Below are 16,695 nucleotides of genomic sequence, written 5' to 3'. Positions count from 1 at the left end.
GATATCAATTCCTCACCAGTGGCACAACAAAATCCATTTATTTTCTTCTTTATTTGTCTTATTTTAAAGAAAAATAGATTCCCTCACCGCTTAGGACTCGTTCAAAGTTGCCCCAAATTCATTATTCACAAGACTTATTCCTAGCAGCGAAAACACTGTCATGCAACACACTCCATCAAAGACGTCCTTAATTCCCCTCTGAAACGCCCCTGAATATTAACACCCCACTAAATCAAAAAGAACTTAAAGTGAGGGCTGCAATGACATTTCTCTTCTAACAGCTTCCCTAGCTTGATTGCTATAATTATTTGCCTAGCCATAAGTGTGCTCAGCGGCAATAAATGTTCTTCCAATAAAAATCCAGGAGAAAAGAGAGAAGAAAAGAAATCTGCCGTAACGCACGGATTCGATCTTGTGTTTTTAAAAAGTATAATTTGTGCGGAATATTGGATATGCCAGTTTGAGTAATGGCAAGGCTAAGCAGGCAGAAATATAAATACCCACGTCCTGAAGGAGGTGCAAAGCCCCCAGAGCCAGACTGCATGCTCTGTCACTGACCTTGATGGGTGGTTTGCGGGTGATGTGAGAGACGAGGAAGTTCATGGCGATGTCCTCGCAGTTAATGTATTCGTCCACCATATCCCTAATAGCTTGGGGCATCACATAGGAGTACAGGTACGCGTAGTACTGCGAGAAGACAAGGACAAGGGGAAATATGTAAATGATATGCTCCAACACAGCCAGATGTGAACCTACCGTGTAGCCGTTTTCATTTTCTGACCTTATGGAAGAAGGCAGCTCCTGTCAGGACCATGGAGAGCTCACAGGAGTAGTTGGAGTTGTAGAGCCAGGACTGGTGGTTGACGTCCCACGCGTGATACCTCCCAGGAAAACCTACGATGCGATCTCTGGCCTCACGCCACACTCTGAGCCACCCAGAGAAGTCCACAAAATATTCCAATTTAAATCAGTTAATTAAGATGCAGGGTGTTTACATGTGCAGTTTAGTTTAGCACGATTGCTGTTAGCTGAAGCCATACAGCAGCTTCAGCTCCTGGGGTCACAAATCTTTCATAGCGCACTATAACATCCTAAACAAACAAACGACATACAAACACTCAGCGGCTTACAACATAAATTGTGGCCCATATTAGGAAAAGCATTGTGAGACATAATAGACCATAATATTTTAATGAATCACCAATTATTACAGCGCACGCACTAATTCAATCAAATAGAGAGATTGTTTTAAACCCACTTTTACTGGGGTTTTTTTGTATTATCTGTTTTGCCAATGAATTCAGTTCCATCAGTTGTATAAACATGTTCTTTTAATTGAACTGTGTCGTGCTATGCCTAATAAAAAATGTCCTCCTGTAGACCGCCTGATAGAATAATCTCGTCTTCACTGATATGGTAAATTTGTTTTACAAAATAATTAGTCTTTGTAACAATAATATTTATCATGAATACAAATACAAAGGACGACACATGCCTCTCTATTTTCTAACACTTGCACTTCTTTAATCACATTGTGCCACTACAGCATACTGGATAGTAATCACAAAGAGACAATATCAAAGCCATGATAAATCGTCTGACTGATTTAGGTTTACACATCTTTTAACACCAGAAATACAGTTTCCCTGTTAGAAACTATGATACTGATATGTTTTGTCGAGGAGCTTGGTCTCACAGGCTCTCTCAACAACATAATGGAAACATTTAAAGCTGGATTCTTTCTAATTAAGTGTTTAGAACCAAATATAATGCTATGTGTCAGAACACATCAAAATCTGTTTACTGTTCTGTATCCTTTCACCTACTCGCTGCTACTCTGAATCAAAAACTACATACATTAATAGCTTTTGATAGCCTCCTAATAAACCACTTTAAACCAATTTAAAACTTAACTATTGAGCAGTGGAAATACAATCCTAAAGAAAAATAAATAAATTAGAGAAACAGTTGATCATCAGAGTATAACACAGGTCTAATAAACAGGTCTGTTAAACTTTAGGGTTAAAAATCTGTCCAGTTAGAAAGCATCTATCACTGTGAATCCATTTCAGCCCCTATGGTGTAAATTAAAGTGAGAACAATCAACCCCAAACAGTCATGGCAAATGTCTGCCAGGTTTCTTCCTGTTAAAAGGGAGTTCTTCCTTCCCATTTTAGCCAGGTGCTGTCTCATACCTGTTTTTTTGATTTTAGACATTTTCTCTCCACTATTGTGGTGTCCTTACCTTTCAATATAAAGCACCTTGAGGTGACTGTTGTTGTGATTTGCTGCTATATAAATAAAACTGCACGGTGGCACGGTGGTTAGCACTGTTGCCGCACAGCAAGAAGGTCCTGAGTTCAATTCCAACATCAGGCCGGGGTCTTTCTGTGTGGAGTTTGCATGTTCTCCCCGTGTTTGCGTGGGTTCCCTCCGGGTACTCCGGCTTCCTCCCACCGTCCAAAGACATGCGGCTTGTGGGGATAGGTTAATTGGATAATCCAAATTGTCACTAGGTGTGAATGTGTGAATGAATGTGAGTGTGAATGGTTGTCTGTCCCTGTGTGTTGGCCCTGTGACAGACTGCCGACCTGTCCAGGGTGTACCCCGCCTCTCGCCCTATGACAGCTGGGATAGGCTCCAGCGCCCCCCGCGACCCTGAAAAGGATAAGTGGAAGCGAATGGATGGATGGATGGATGTGCACTGTGGCAAAAACAAGACAACCCAACCAAAAGCGGAGTGGTTTTGCAGATGGTGGCCCACAGGCCATTGCTCTCTCCTTTTCCTACTAAGTGATATTTCCCTAGTTTTAATTTTTGTTATTGTTATCGTCACTACTGGTCCATTCAGACTGCACAGATAGTCCAGCTCCTCCAGGCTGGAACATCCATATGTGCTTGTGCATGAGTAGGTTTTGCCAGAAGATGGATGACCACACAAGGAGAGCTGGACACAGCTACAGCAGCAGGACCATAACTTAAAACATCCCTTGCATGAGGAAAAGCTGAAATGACCTCCATTAGGCTACTCAGTTTTCTGACTGACCGATCAGACTCTGTGAGGGCAGCATGACAGCCTGACATCCTTTTGTGGGACCTGTGCTCACAGACCAGCATCACGTAGTTCCACTGCCAGAGAAAACCACAAGCGCCAGGTCAGCCACTTGTGCCCAATCTCTTCAAACATCATGTTCCAGGCATAATATTTGTCAGTGTCTCCAGACTCCATCGCGCCTGTCACATGTGCTCGGTGTGATCCAGCTACGTTTGTCAAGAGAGCGGGTGCCAGTGGCTGACCTGCCAGTTCTGGTTTATGCTTCGTAACGGGACAGATTGTTATCCCTGAAGTTTAACTGGTTTTGTGTTCCACTGTGATGATCGAGTGTTCGCTTAATTTCTTTGAGCAGTGTACAAATCAAAAGCGACACACTTTTTCAGAAGTAAACACCGGGCCTGCGGATAGAAGATTTTTGCATTAGGGAGGTTTATAGGTATAAGCTACAACAGGTAAGACAGCTAATGTATCTTTATTGACATAATTTTTACCTCTTTACCTGTTACCTTTTCATCTCTTATGCAATTTTGTAACATTTTGCAAAATTCAGCTATCAAACACCAATAAATGCCGTTTGATTTGCTTAAAATCAGATAACGGGGAAAACGCCAGCCAATAATAATATTTGGTCATTGCACTCCCAGTCAGTAAACTCTAAAGCTTGGCCTCAACTATGCAGTTGCACTGAGTGACCTAGATGCACAAAATATGCAAGAACAGCAGCACTGCGCACTTGAAATTTGTGACCAAAGAGAAACTGAATTTTATTAAATAATTTAATGGCTTTTATTCATAAATAAGCATTTGACATATTTGAAGACTTCTTAAGCAACATGTAGACACTGTGTGATGGTTCCCTTTTATTTTAGAGTTAAAAACAAATTTCTGTGTTTGGATTTCAAGAGTCTGTGCATATGCTGTCCTTTCAAATCCATCTGTTTCAACTTGTTAGCCAAGTAAGCAATGTGTCCATTTTCCTGTCAAGCATTAATTATTTTCTTTTCCATTAGTATATAGCCTTTTTTTTCTTATGATTCACTGCAGGAATGTGCACAAAAAGTGTTTCGATACCTCAAATTGGATGCTTGAAATTCCTACTTCGGACTCACAGAGCTAAGAAATCTCAAAGCGCAAATTAAAGTCTCGAATGAGTTCATGTGGGGCCACTTAAAATGTCTAACGCACTCGGCTGCCGAATGGCTTCTCCTCTTTGGCGAGAGCGGAGATTGGGAAACATTCCTGTGTAATTCTGGGGGAGTTTGAGATAATTCGTGACAAATGACCCCGCCGTACTCGTGCTCGGCAAGTGAGTTTTTGCCTGCCTCGACAAGCTGCTGCAGCACCGAGTCGTAGACAAGTCTGACAGAGGGGAGAGGTTGTAAACCAAAATAACTTAACGGCGCGCTTGATCATTTAATTGGTTTAAGCACGGCCTTCATATTCAGCTCATCCGAGTGTTGTATGGGCAAGACGCTGACAGCACATTTCCCTTTTATTTTCTATACTTTGGTCTCTAGCAGGAGGTTCAGTCTCTCTGTCGGATCCAGTGTTTTTTAGGAACGTGATGTTTCGACATTATTTTGAGCATTTTCCCTTCCTTCCTTTTTATTTAGCTCAATGTTTACGTTCAGTTTTCTTCAGAAGCACTTTTCTTGAGAAAAGCACCGCTCACAACGTATCATCTTTAATTTATCTATGAATTGTTGTTCCAGTTAATGACTTGCAAGACAAAACAACACCAATAAAAATGAAAATAATTAAACAAGTACTGTGCTTAGCAGTTGTAATTAGCTCCCTTTTTAGAGCTCTGCTATCACATTAGAATTAGGAGGGACTTTTTTTCTGTTGATCTTTGTCGCAAAATTCTAATTAAATCAACTTTTCATCTTCAATGTTGCAGCAAAATTTCCACGGTGGGTTAATACGCTTTTAATAAGCACGCCGAAACACCAAATGAAATGACAAGTGTGCAGCAGGCGATAGCAAAAACATTTTTCTTCACCTGAAACCAAACATGATCTCATCGTGGCGAAGGTGAGCGTCGTCGTCGATAGACAGGATTGCCTCGGTTTCCACGGCATCCCAGGGTAGGAAGCGATTGTTGAGGCTGTTCTTTTCTGTGCGGACCACCTGCAGGCAGGAGAGGAGAGGCAGCAAGAGCTTTAATAAAAGGAACGTTTTAGAGAAGTAGTAGTAGTCTAGATGAGATCTAGTAGTACCTGCTTATGTAGTGACTGCTTCTAAAAACGCTGTTTCCTGTATCTTACTGCAAATCGCTGTTAGATGCAAGCTGTTAAGCTGAAGTGCTTTAAGTGCACTTTATTCTAAAACGGTGCCAAAAATTTGCATTTTAGAGACCAGTTAGAGCCCAAGTCCATATCAGTCAGCCTGTAATGATGCTGATGACAGATGCATATTGGTATCTGTGTTTGGTGCATCATGTGAAAACCTTTTCAGGAATGTAATGCAGAAATAATGTGTTGATCAAATAGATTGATCAACACAGGGCTGTGTCTCCATTACAATCTCAGAACTGTATGTAGCACATACAACACGGTAACGTCTTAGCTGAGGTGTGGAGTCTTCACGTTAAACGTCATTCTTCCTTTTTAATGCAGCTCTAACACAGCAGCTCTGCAGTGTAGTCATTAACACATTCTTCCAACCAACAGATCCCTGGTGCAATCCCAGGAAGAGAGAAATCCATTCGGGGTTACATCAGGAAGGGCACTGGGTACAAAAACACTGTCGAATCAAACATGTGGAGCTACCTGTTGTGGTGATCCCCGGTGAATAAGGGGGCAGCTAACAGTAACACTCTGCATTTATAAAAGCTCTGCCCTGCTGAGAGGAAAGAGACATTCCCATCTGCATTTAACCAAGTAAATAGGTAAGAACGAATAATTGGATAATTAGTGCTGCGATTAATGTGTTTCGACTTGCAATAGGGATAGTGGTGAACTGAAACCTTAACTGCAAATGGCTTAAAATGTAGTGAAATCAAATCTTAAATTGAAAGTAGACGTCACAACTGTGTTAAACAGTTAAAGTAAAAGGATTCTCACGTGCACAAAGCAAAGACAACTCAAGGGATTAAGTGGCTAAGGGAAAAAAAGTTCAATTTGCCAAGGAGCATAAAGACTGGACTCTGTAATAGAGGACTCATTAGACCACAGGACCTTTTTCCATTACTTCAGAGTGATGGGAGCATGAGGGCATGATGCTTAATCGTCATCTACGATTTGTAAGGAAAAAATGCTTGTTACAAGGATGTAACTTGTTTTTTGCTATCAAGACTCACATTAATCGGTTAATTTAGTTGATGAATTTAACCAAATGAATAATATAAATAATTCACTGACAAAGATTGTGTTCAGTTTCAGTCTGGCACCACCAAATTCTTTAGTACCTCCCCATCAGCTCACCACATGTGAAGAAAGTCAGTGTGACAACCTAATGGTGTGGATGTGAACCACATGAATATTTGATTTTTCATCCTTAGTTCAAAGGCACAGATTTTATTATTCATGGGTGTCAAGCTTCTTCAATCCTTTTAGTAAAGCTGCTGGTAATTTGTATGGACTCCAACAGATTTTCAAAGAGACTGATCCTGATGTACTCAAAGAAACTTTTCATCTGACACATCAAACATCGCAGGTTACCTTTTTGCATTTCAGAGAGAAAGGATGAGCACGAGATGATTTCCTTACTTAAAAAAAACTTACTATAACAACGGTATTTAGATAAATTGTTGCACGTAAAAAAGATCAATCTTTCTACACTCACCACAATGGGCAGGCCGATGTCTGGCCACAGCAGGTCATCTGAAGGAGGCTTGGGAGAATTCCACACTACCACTACCTTGTTAAGGTATGGCAGTCCATTCAGCCTCTCGAGAGAGTTCATCAGGACCTCCTCCCTCTCATAAGTCAGCATGACTACAGTGAACTGCTCTCGGGGAACATTCCCACCCAGAGCAGCCTGGAACTCCTTTCCAGAGCCTCCTGTACCTCCTCCAATAGGCCTGAAACCAGTACCTGAGCCAAGGAATTTGGCTTCAGAGGGCAGTACCGGGTCAAGAGGAGTGTGAGGAAACAGGTGGAAGGGCCCCGGGGCCCGGTTCCATGATCTGTAAGTGTCTGCAGCTGTATATGTGAAGTTGCGGAGAAAGCGTGGAGAGGCATAAGGAGGCTCCGTCTCGACGGGACCCAAATCCAGATCACCATTGTCAGCCAGGTTGGCATCTGTCCCAGCCAACTTCCCGGCTTTGTGAGGAATCTCATGAACTGGCTCTTCTTTGATGGGTGCAGCAGGAACTTGGATGCTGGTTCTGATACTGGCCAGAATGGTGTTGAGAACATTTTCTGAGGTTGAGAAGTACGTTTCCCACAGAAAGCGGCCCTGTCGCCTCATAGCCAACATGTCATTGTCTGACAGGCTCCTCAAGAGGAAATGTAGCTCTGTTACACGGGGCTTGGGGACCAAAATGGCAGCTTCACTCCAGCGAATAAACTGGTGGTAAGGCAGTCGGGAGTGGTCCCCCAGGACAACAGGGATAGCCCCCACTTCTAAAGCCTCAAACAGCCTCATCCCAAAGCCTGCTGATGCTACAAGTTGTCCATCTCCTGCAGCAATCACCAGGGCAAAGGTAGAAACCTTGAGGACCTCCAGTCTGTCTTCTCTCTCTCCACAAAGAGCCCACTCTGTTGGCAAACTTGGCCTCGGGTTCTTGCAGGTGAATTCCACCAGGACCTGATCCAAGTGGCTGTCCTGCACTGCCTTTAAGGTGCCGATTATGCGATCGTCATAATCGGCTGGTGGATCTCCTTCCATTTCCTCCTCGAAAGACTGGGGCGGTGCCTCCTGTAAGCTGCTCCTCAGGGACTCCACCCTCTCCCCCTGGAATGTGAAAAGGTATTTCCTCTTCACGGGAACTTGAGGTGGGACTTCTAAAAAGTTGGGTTCAGAGAGGGCATGAACTAGCGGGGACACAACTAGGTCAAAACCCTCACGGTACTGCTGCTCTAAGAAAGTGGACTGAGCAACTGCTGCTCGCCCTGTGCTCACATTATACAGGAAGTTCTGTGTCATAGACTTTCTAGAGAGATGCACCAGTACATGGTTGTGTCCATCAGACCTCCAGTAAGGAAGAGCTTTCAGTTGCTTCTCCAGCTCTGAAGGAGATGGCAGTGGGAAGGAAGGGGACTCCTGCAGCTCTCCTACCAGAACCAAATACAGACAGGCAATGTTGGGGTTATTAGTTACATAAATGTTGCTCTTAACTGATGCAACAAAAGCCTGCTTTACCAGAGGGTCAATATAGCTCCCCCATAGGTAGGAGTCTGTGTCATAGACATATACAGGGAACCCAGATGTAAGGGGACAGCGCGCATAGTCGAAGCAGGAGCGCAGGCGGCAGGAGCGTGGAGACTTGGGTGGTGGCAGCCCCGGATCCTCCTTGTCGGGAAGTAACCTGACGGGCAACGACAGCTTGGGCTGGTTCTGGGCCATCAGTTCTTTATAAGAATGCTCCGTTTGGCTGATAACATTTTTCAGCTGTAGTAGATCTTGCTTGGCACTGTCGATGCTGCGCTTGCAAGCCTCGATGCGCAGGTTAAGTCGGGCGATCTCCCCATTGAGCTCCTGCCTCTTTGCCTCCAGCTGCAACAGCTCCTCACTGACCGACTCGCGGATACGGCACAAGTCCTGCACATGTTTGGCCTCGCACAGCTCGCCACCAGGCCGGGGCCCAAAGATGTGCTTGTCGCGATCCCCAGCTTCATCAATGGTAGTGAGGTAGTAGTGGGCAATAAGCGGGAAGAAGACCAGGATGAAGAAGAGCATGAAACTGAGCCACGTGAGACGCACGCGGCGAAACATCCACGGCTGGCCTCCGACGCCCACGCCGCCACCGTTACGCTGCATTGTTGACTCTCTCAGTCTGTTCTTCGTCCCTTCAGGGAACCATTGCTCTGGCGATCAGCAGCAGCCATGGCCAACCTTGTCAACAAGGCAGTGGAATAGACACTAATTCATCAAACCTGGGGTATAACTCTATCCTTCTGTGAAGGTCATCCAAGGCTGATTACTTCTCCTTAAGAGTCCTGCAGGTATCGGCTAGAGACTCAGTCTCACCTGTACTCTGATATGAACTCTGATGAGTCATAGTCTGCACAAGCTAATGCCATTCTGTTTTTGTGAGCTCTGGCTATTAATCCAACTCTGGGTGAGAAGACAGCCCCACATCTGGGGAGGGGTTCCTCCTCGTTGGGTGCAGGGAATACATAGCTACTCAGAGGTCAGAGTGTGACAGCTGAGAGGGGCCGCTTCCATCCATCTTTCATCCACCCCTCATGAGAAATATCTCCAGAGACTGTGCCTCAGAAATCCACTCTTCCTCCTCCTCCTTGATTCAGAAACCTGAGAGGGAGAATAGCAGGAAAAAGAACTAATGAATGACACTAATTATCTGCAGCAAGAAAAAAAAAAAAAGAATTTCTGTTTAACTGCAAGAAAAGCTGTTTGGCATTAAGCTTTAATATGGCAAAATATTTACTTTTTTTATGCACCTCAAAACTTAAAGCTGAGCTAGATGTATAATTCTGTTTGATGAAGGCTGGGTGCAGTTAGTAAAGCAAACTCATTAGCCACAGCAGGATTGATCACTTGTCACTTTCCCATTAATAAGGGCGGCCTAGTTTGTTTACTTAGATATGCAAGAGGTAAAAAGCCCAGAAATATAAATACAGTTAATAACTGTGTATATGGAATATTTACAGCTAAGCTTTCCACATCCACAATAAATATTTCTGTATAGAGCAAGACTCTGCAGCTTATCCAGTTGTTTTTTTTTTTTTGTTTTTTTTGCTGCATTCTGTGCATGACTGCCTGGAGAAAAAAAAACATCCGTATGCTGCAAAATACCAGGGGGTAGGTATCTTTTTCTTTCTTTTTAAAGTCACACAGAAAGAGCAGAAAACCAGGGAGAGCCATCACTGCGAAACTACAAACGTACAGCGAGCCAACACCAAGAGTACCTCGAGCAAATCTCATCAAAGGCCTCCGCCTGCATCCCAGCCTCATCACTGCCTCAAATTACTCAGCATCCTTGATAACAGTTTATCCCAGAGAGTGATGCTGAATTATCTCCACTAGCTCAGGAAAGAAAAAGGCTCAGGCACACACAAAGGACACCAGCTGTAGGGTTGCTGGTTTTATTTCAGTTCCTGAGGCCAGTGGAGGTATGTGCAAGAATAACCTTGCGTACCTTACAGCTCAGAACTGGTTAAAAAATAAAAAGAAAGTAGAGGGGGGGAAAAAGACCCCAGGAGCTGCATTTTCAGTGTGCAGATGTTGGGAAAAGATAGCTCTAGGGCAAAACCAGCAATACTGAAAGTCACAGCACCTCTTCTTCCACAGCCCTGAATGTCTCTTAAAGACTCTTACATCATAAGCATAATCTAAATTTCACTACAGACTGTTTCCTTCTAGAAGCAGCATGCCACAAATCCATCACACCACAAGCCCTGAGGATGTCGAGCGAGAGGCCAAGCGCCAAACAGACCTTATCAAATACGTTACCAAACCCACAACACTGAGAGCGAGCCTCGATAAAGCGGGTCCGACTGACACAGTCGCAGAGACCAGATGAATGCAGGTGATGTTTACCTTTTTCCAACATAACAGCTCCTCTTGATAAGGATGTTATTCCCCGGGCTACTGGTAGATTCAAACATCTGTGGATGTAACGCTTTCATTGCAGCCTGGTTTGATCACAGCGCACGCAGATAAGATCTTAAAACAAACTGAGGGAAAAGCCATTTTTCATTCTGTCTGCTTCAAGTGATCACGTCGCCTTGCTGCATCCATGTGGCTGGCATTTCTGATGTTTAGAGATTACTGCGCCCTGAAAAACTGCATCCTGCAATACAGCTGCTGTGCATCTGCCTGTGAGCGTGCCTGTCAAGGAGAGGAATGAAGAAAAGGGCCGGCCAATCACACAACAGGCATGTGATCCCGTCTTGCCTAGAATGACCGCCATAGATCTGCAAATTTGAAAGCCGCAAGTCTGAAAACGTTGCATAATATCAATAAGGGAAATCTGTAAAAGATTTGTTTTTGTGATGACAAGACATCTTTTCTTCATAACTTGTGTGCAGCTTTGTGTAAATGTTTTGGGTTTTTTTTCCTTTTGATCCCTCAAAAATAGGTTTACAACACAGGAAAGTAACGAGGTTTTTTTGCCAACAATTTTGAATAAACTAACCATTTTGTCTGCAACGTTTTAGTTAACTGGTTCTTTTGGAGCGCTTTTCTACTCTACTTGAGCACTCAAACCACCTCTATACAACATGCCTCATTCACCCATTCATACAAGCAATTTTCTAAGTGCTTTCTATCTTTCCCTGATGAAGACTTTTTAGTCGATACGCGTAGGTCGTGCATTTCCTTGCTTCTAGTTTTTTATTAGATATTTTTAAATCTCAGCAAGTTTTTCAGTCATTTCACCCTACTGATGAGCACCTGTTTAGAATATTTGTAAAAACATGGCAGCGCTTCATCTCTTTTCTTTACTCACACTCCAAAGGATGTATCAGAGAGAAACTTGAAGAAAGTATTTTGCCCAAGGATACTTTGGCATGCAGACTGCAGCAGCCAGCGATCAAACCACCAACCTTCCAATTAGTGGATGACCTGTTTTACCTTCTGAGCTACAGCCACCCCAAATGGGAAAATCTTCACATCACCAGGAGTGAAATCTCAAAAAGTTCTGCTTGAAAAACCACTGAAACGACCAGATAAACACTAAATACATAAAAGCAAGCAGTGATGTTTTGTTTGTTTTTATGAACCATTAATCGCTTCGTTTGTCAAAGATATTTATAGTTATTTAAAAACAATAATTTAATAACCAAACGTAGATTGCCAAAAGCATTCATTAACTAGTGCAAATCAGAGCTGTAATACAACAACACACATACTTACACGATTAAAATAACTTTACCATCTGTAACTGATTTTAATTTTCTACACGTTTTAGTCTCGGGGTATCAGTGTGCAATAGATACATTGCAGGCTACAAATGTGGAACTGCACACAGGAATGCAGAGCATGACAGGTTAATATGAGATAGTCCTGCACAGTAACTAAAGGCCTGCATTCTGCTTTAGTTAGGAAGGTACACACAGAAAGCTCCCAGGACATATGACCCTGTGAACGCTGACCCCCATCCTGCTGCTAAGTGATGTGCCTGAGGTGCAGAGTGACCGAACGGGAACTATCACAACAGTCCGATTAATCACTGCATGACTGCCAGTGTCACCCGGGTAATGGCCGGCAGATGTTGGCAAACACTACTGCCGGGTCTAATCCAAAGCCAAAAACATGCTGGCCTAAAACTCTTCCTATAGCTGCTTCTGGGAGACAGAGCAACACACACATAGATAAAACCAAATCTCAGTCCCTTCAGTTGTAACTTTCTAATCTGCAGACTGTCTGGCCTCCTGCTACAGGCGGCTTAATCTCACTGCTGTCTGCATGGAAAACACATGGGAGAGCATTGATCACTGTGGACTTACTTTGTGGGGGATCAATGATAATGCCATCATTACCTACAGCTGAGCTGCAAGCTGGTTTGGTGTGAAGCACCTAAAGAGCTGTTATTGTAGCCATTTCCATTTGTGGGTTTTTGCAGAAGAGATGTAACAGTGCGCCACATAAAACACTGAGACGCAGCGATAGCGGCATGCCTGTCCTTGCCTTCACCTTATACATCACGGTGTGCACTTACAATGTTACACAAAGCCACTTTGCAACTCTAACTGAATGGCCGCAGGCAGCAAATGTCATAATTATTCACATTGATTTTCCATTATGATGGCTAATCACTGTATATTATAGTACAAATATAACATTACTCAAGTAGAAAATCAATATGCATTTGATATGCAATCCATTCATTTTTCAGAGGATGAAATCCTCTGATGCAGTTAAACCAGGAGTTCTGTAGTCTTCTCAAGGGAAAGGAGAAGCTCAAGCACAGCTGATGACCCAGATAAAAAAAAAACACTCTTGCTCAACATGGTGTGCAATGAGCAACCAACGACTCAGTCAGCAAATTGCTGGTCAGTCCTATGAATAACACAGAATGTGGGAGTCCAGGAGAGTTAATTTGATTTAGAGGAATAAAAACTGGTTTGATGCAGGACTGGTTTTTATATTAATCCAGATCAATTTCACAGCTTGAGACAAATCAGGAAACAAAACCTTAAAAAAAAAAAAAACGTGGGACAGAATCTATGTTGTGATGCTTGCAAACATTCTGCAATTCATCGTGTGGAATTAACAAACGTATTCATGTGAGGTGAAAAGAATGACAGCAGCAGGTGCTCGGCTCAGAGCCTGAATGAAGAAGTGGGGGTGCTGCTGGCATTTGAGGGCAAGAGCTTGTATAAATGTTTGAACAGTCTCTGCAACCTGGCAGTGCTTTTTGAGACGGTCCGGAAATTCCTTTAAGAAACACAGAACACAGACAGCAGTGACATTCGGCTATAACAGGTTTTTACTTGGCTACAATCGGTCCGACTCAAGGACCACATCTCATGAGTGGGGGGGGGTGACACGGAGGAAGGCTGCTGCTGGAGCAGCTGGTGAATGAGTAAAAGCTGAAGTTTCTGAGGAATGACATATCCTGCAACAAAGTCGAGAGCGAGGGTTTTTTTTCTGCCAGCAGATGACGAGTCTGACAGACAGCGAGAAGAAGTCATAGATTCAAGGGCAGAAGGAAATATTTAACTGCCTGTATTCTCTTGCAAAAGGAGTTTGGATTATTTTTTCAAATCTAAAGAAAACAAGTTGTTTAGCAGTTATGTTGCACAAGTTTTGCACAAGTAAATGTTCCAATGTGGGATTTTTATTCAGTTAAATGTTAAAAATCAAATCTAGTTCATGAAAAAAGTATAAATCCAATGAATTACTTATTATTCCATTATGAATCCTTATATTAAAGGAATAAGTAATAAACCTGGCCACTCCTGTAGAAAAACGCCCGGTTACACCGCTGTCAATGACGTGAAATAGCTGAGCCTGTTGTTTCCACAGCTTGCAGTATACTTAAAAGACAATGTTCAAAAATAACACCGCTCAAGGACAAAGTTGCAATGCATCACACAATACAGTAGGCTACAGTATCTCTCTAGTTTCAGCCACTTAGCACATACTGCAGCAGTGTGAAGCTTATATGCACTGTAGGACCGGGACCACTTATTGTAAAAATGATCTAAACACCTTACCTTACAGTAGAGCTCTGAGGGGGGAATCGAGTTTATCATATTTGCATTTCATTTTACTACTTGTTATTTTCCTAGCTGGGGAGAATATGTAAAAGGTCAAACAGTGTTTCTTGTCACTTTAATGCATCGCTAACATACCACTGTAGTTAAATACTAGGCAAAACCGAAACCTTAATTTAAATGTACGCAGTTCTAGCTTACTGGGCCAGTAAGAACAGGTCTTCGAAGAACACGCTTCTGCACTTGAGAAAAGCTTAATGCCTGCTGGGACTCCAGGTTACCCTGATGCATTACTCTCTCCTTAAGGGGCTTTGGGCTCATTGTGCTTGCATACTACCTTTCCCATAATTAATTGTAATTTCATCGAGGAGTTCGAAGCATGGCATTCCCTGTGGAGGTGATGGGGTGGTGGGGAGGTGGAGGCAGCTGCAGGAAAGGCACAGTGGTAGGGCTGTGTGAGGGGAGCAGCTGTTGTAGCCATGGATCACAGCTCATCTGCAGACAGCTGACAGAGGCATCTCAAGGACTTTTATCACTAGCATGTTACAGAAATAACTGTAAGGCACTCATAGGAGTTATGACAAGACAAGAGTACTTGATTAAAGCTAGCAATTGATGGTCCTATTTAAATTGCTGAAGCTACTTGATGAGTAGCATTAAACCTTGCTTGAAATATTTCATTTTATTTCATTTGTGATGTTTGCTGTTTCATTTTGTGGTTGTAAATATGCTTCCAGAATAAGCACATAACAGTGAATGATGTTGCAACTTTATGTGGTTTAACAATTATAAAAATCACACCGATCCCAAACTAGTTCATACTCCACCTACCTCTGACTATTATCTTCGTCTTCTTCTTTCAGCTTTTCCCTTTAGGGGACACCACAATGGATCATCTGCCTCCATCTCACCCTATCACCTCTGTCCCACCAACCCTCTGCATGTCTCCTTTACTACATCCATGACTTGTCTCTGTGGTTGTCCTTTTCTCCTCTTGCCTGGCAGTTTCACATTCAGCATCCTTTCCTAATAATGCCACCATCCCTCCTCTGCACATGTCCAAACCATCTCAGCCTCTCTTCTTTGGCTTTGTTTCCAAACTGCTTAACCTGAGCAATCTTACATACCAGACTATATAATATATATATGAAAGCCTATTAATGACTTCTTCATGTTCCAAATGCATATCATAAGGCATTACTCATATACTGTGCATGCAAATGAAAAATGATCAGACTTTTCTCTTTTATATTAGTAGTGTCTTTCCACAAATGGTTTGGGTGAAATTCCGGGGTATATTTGCCAAATGTCTAACATATTTTATTATTATCATCATCATCATCATCATTCTTATTATCCTGTCATCTACAATCTAGTAAACAATCCTCACATTCTTTTTTCACCCCAAAGTGAGCCCTGATGCTTCCCCTAATTCATTGTGTTTGATTTCATACGGTAGTCAGATGTACTTCATCTCAGTTTTAGACAGGTCTGTTGCTAGCAGAGGATCACACTAAGCACAATGAAAGCCCAGATGCTGCAGATCAAGGACAAGAATGCTAGCCATCAACTTCATCCAAGACAATGGAGCTGAAGTTCATCTGGAACTGATTATATTGTTGTTTGTTTGTCATAGAGTACTTGACAAATAAAATATCTGAAGATGAGAAACAAAAATATTTCTGCTTAATATTTCATTTAAGAGAGCCACACTCATGGACACATTTCTTACCAACCGCAACTGTCACAAATCAATCTAAATCTGTTGAAAAGCACTGTAGGGGTAGGCTAAACACTGCTAAATTATGCAACGCAGTTCAACACCACCACAAGCGACACCCTCCAAGATGATCTTACAGTTGAAAAAAAATTGCCTCTCACTGGCAGGATTCCTGCAATAAATCCTTACTTTATGAGTTTTACAATCTTCAGTTTGTGTTGCAGAGAGACTGCAGTGATTTTACCAAGGTATTCTCATCAAAAACACAAAACAAAACAAAAACCCCCACCAGTTACTGAGTGTGTTTAACATACATATCATAAACAGAGAAGCTATTTTTTGGAATATGCACCTCTTCCACACCAAAAACCATGCAGAAACATTTCTGACTGTACACCAACTTAAGGATGAAATACTTTTCCACACTGCTCTATGAACTGAAAACGGTTCAGTGGATGCTCATTTCTTCCCTCTTTCATTATCAAATAATGCTGAGGAAATGACAATGAGGCCGTTATCACTATGAGGGGTATCGGTGCGATGATCGCCCAGAGAAGGAGCAATTAATTTCGCCCTCCGTGTGGATCACCTCCTACTCCGTACATAATGTATGGGTGCGATGACCTTTA

The 16,695-nt window shown here is 42.7% G+C and overlaps 1 protein-coding gene across 1 annotated transcript in view; it reads right to left on the bottom strand.

The window, feature by feature from the left end:
- extl3 (exostosin-like glycosyltransferase 3) overlaps positions 1–16,695 on the bottom strand; it is a 39,793-nt gene that overhangs the window by 5,272 nt on the left and 17,826 nt on the right. The window contains exons 2-5 of the mRNA XM_085372881.1: positions 6,842–9,475; positions 5,058–5,185; positions 782–926; positions 559–687 (exon numbers count right to left, since the gene is read on the bottom strand). Of these exons, the coding sequence (XP_085229007.1) occupies positions 559–687; positions 782–926; positions 5,058–5,185; positions 6,842–8,980 (2,541 nt within the window). The 5' untranslated portion in view covers positions 8,981–9,475. The remainder of the gene's footprint in view (positions 1–558; positions 688–781; positions 927–5,057; positions 5,186–6,841; positions 9,476–16,695) is intronic.

Source organism: Diplotaxodon limnothrissa, linkage group LG15 (genome assembly GCF_057381915.1).
Source record: "Diplotaxodon limnothrissa isolate DT_005_m linkage group LG15, D_limnothrissa_male_GT1.1, whole genome shotgun sequence".
Classification (NCBI taxonomy): Eukaryota; Metazoa; Chordata; class Actinopteri; order Cichliformes; family Cichlidae; genus Diplotaxodon; species Diplotaxodon limnothrissa.
The sequence above is the reverse complement of the archived record's forward strand: the minus strand, read 5'-3'. Positions and strand labels throughout refer to the sequence as shown.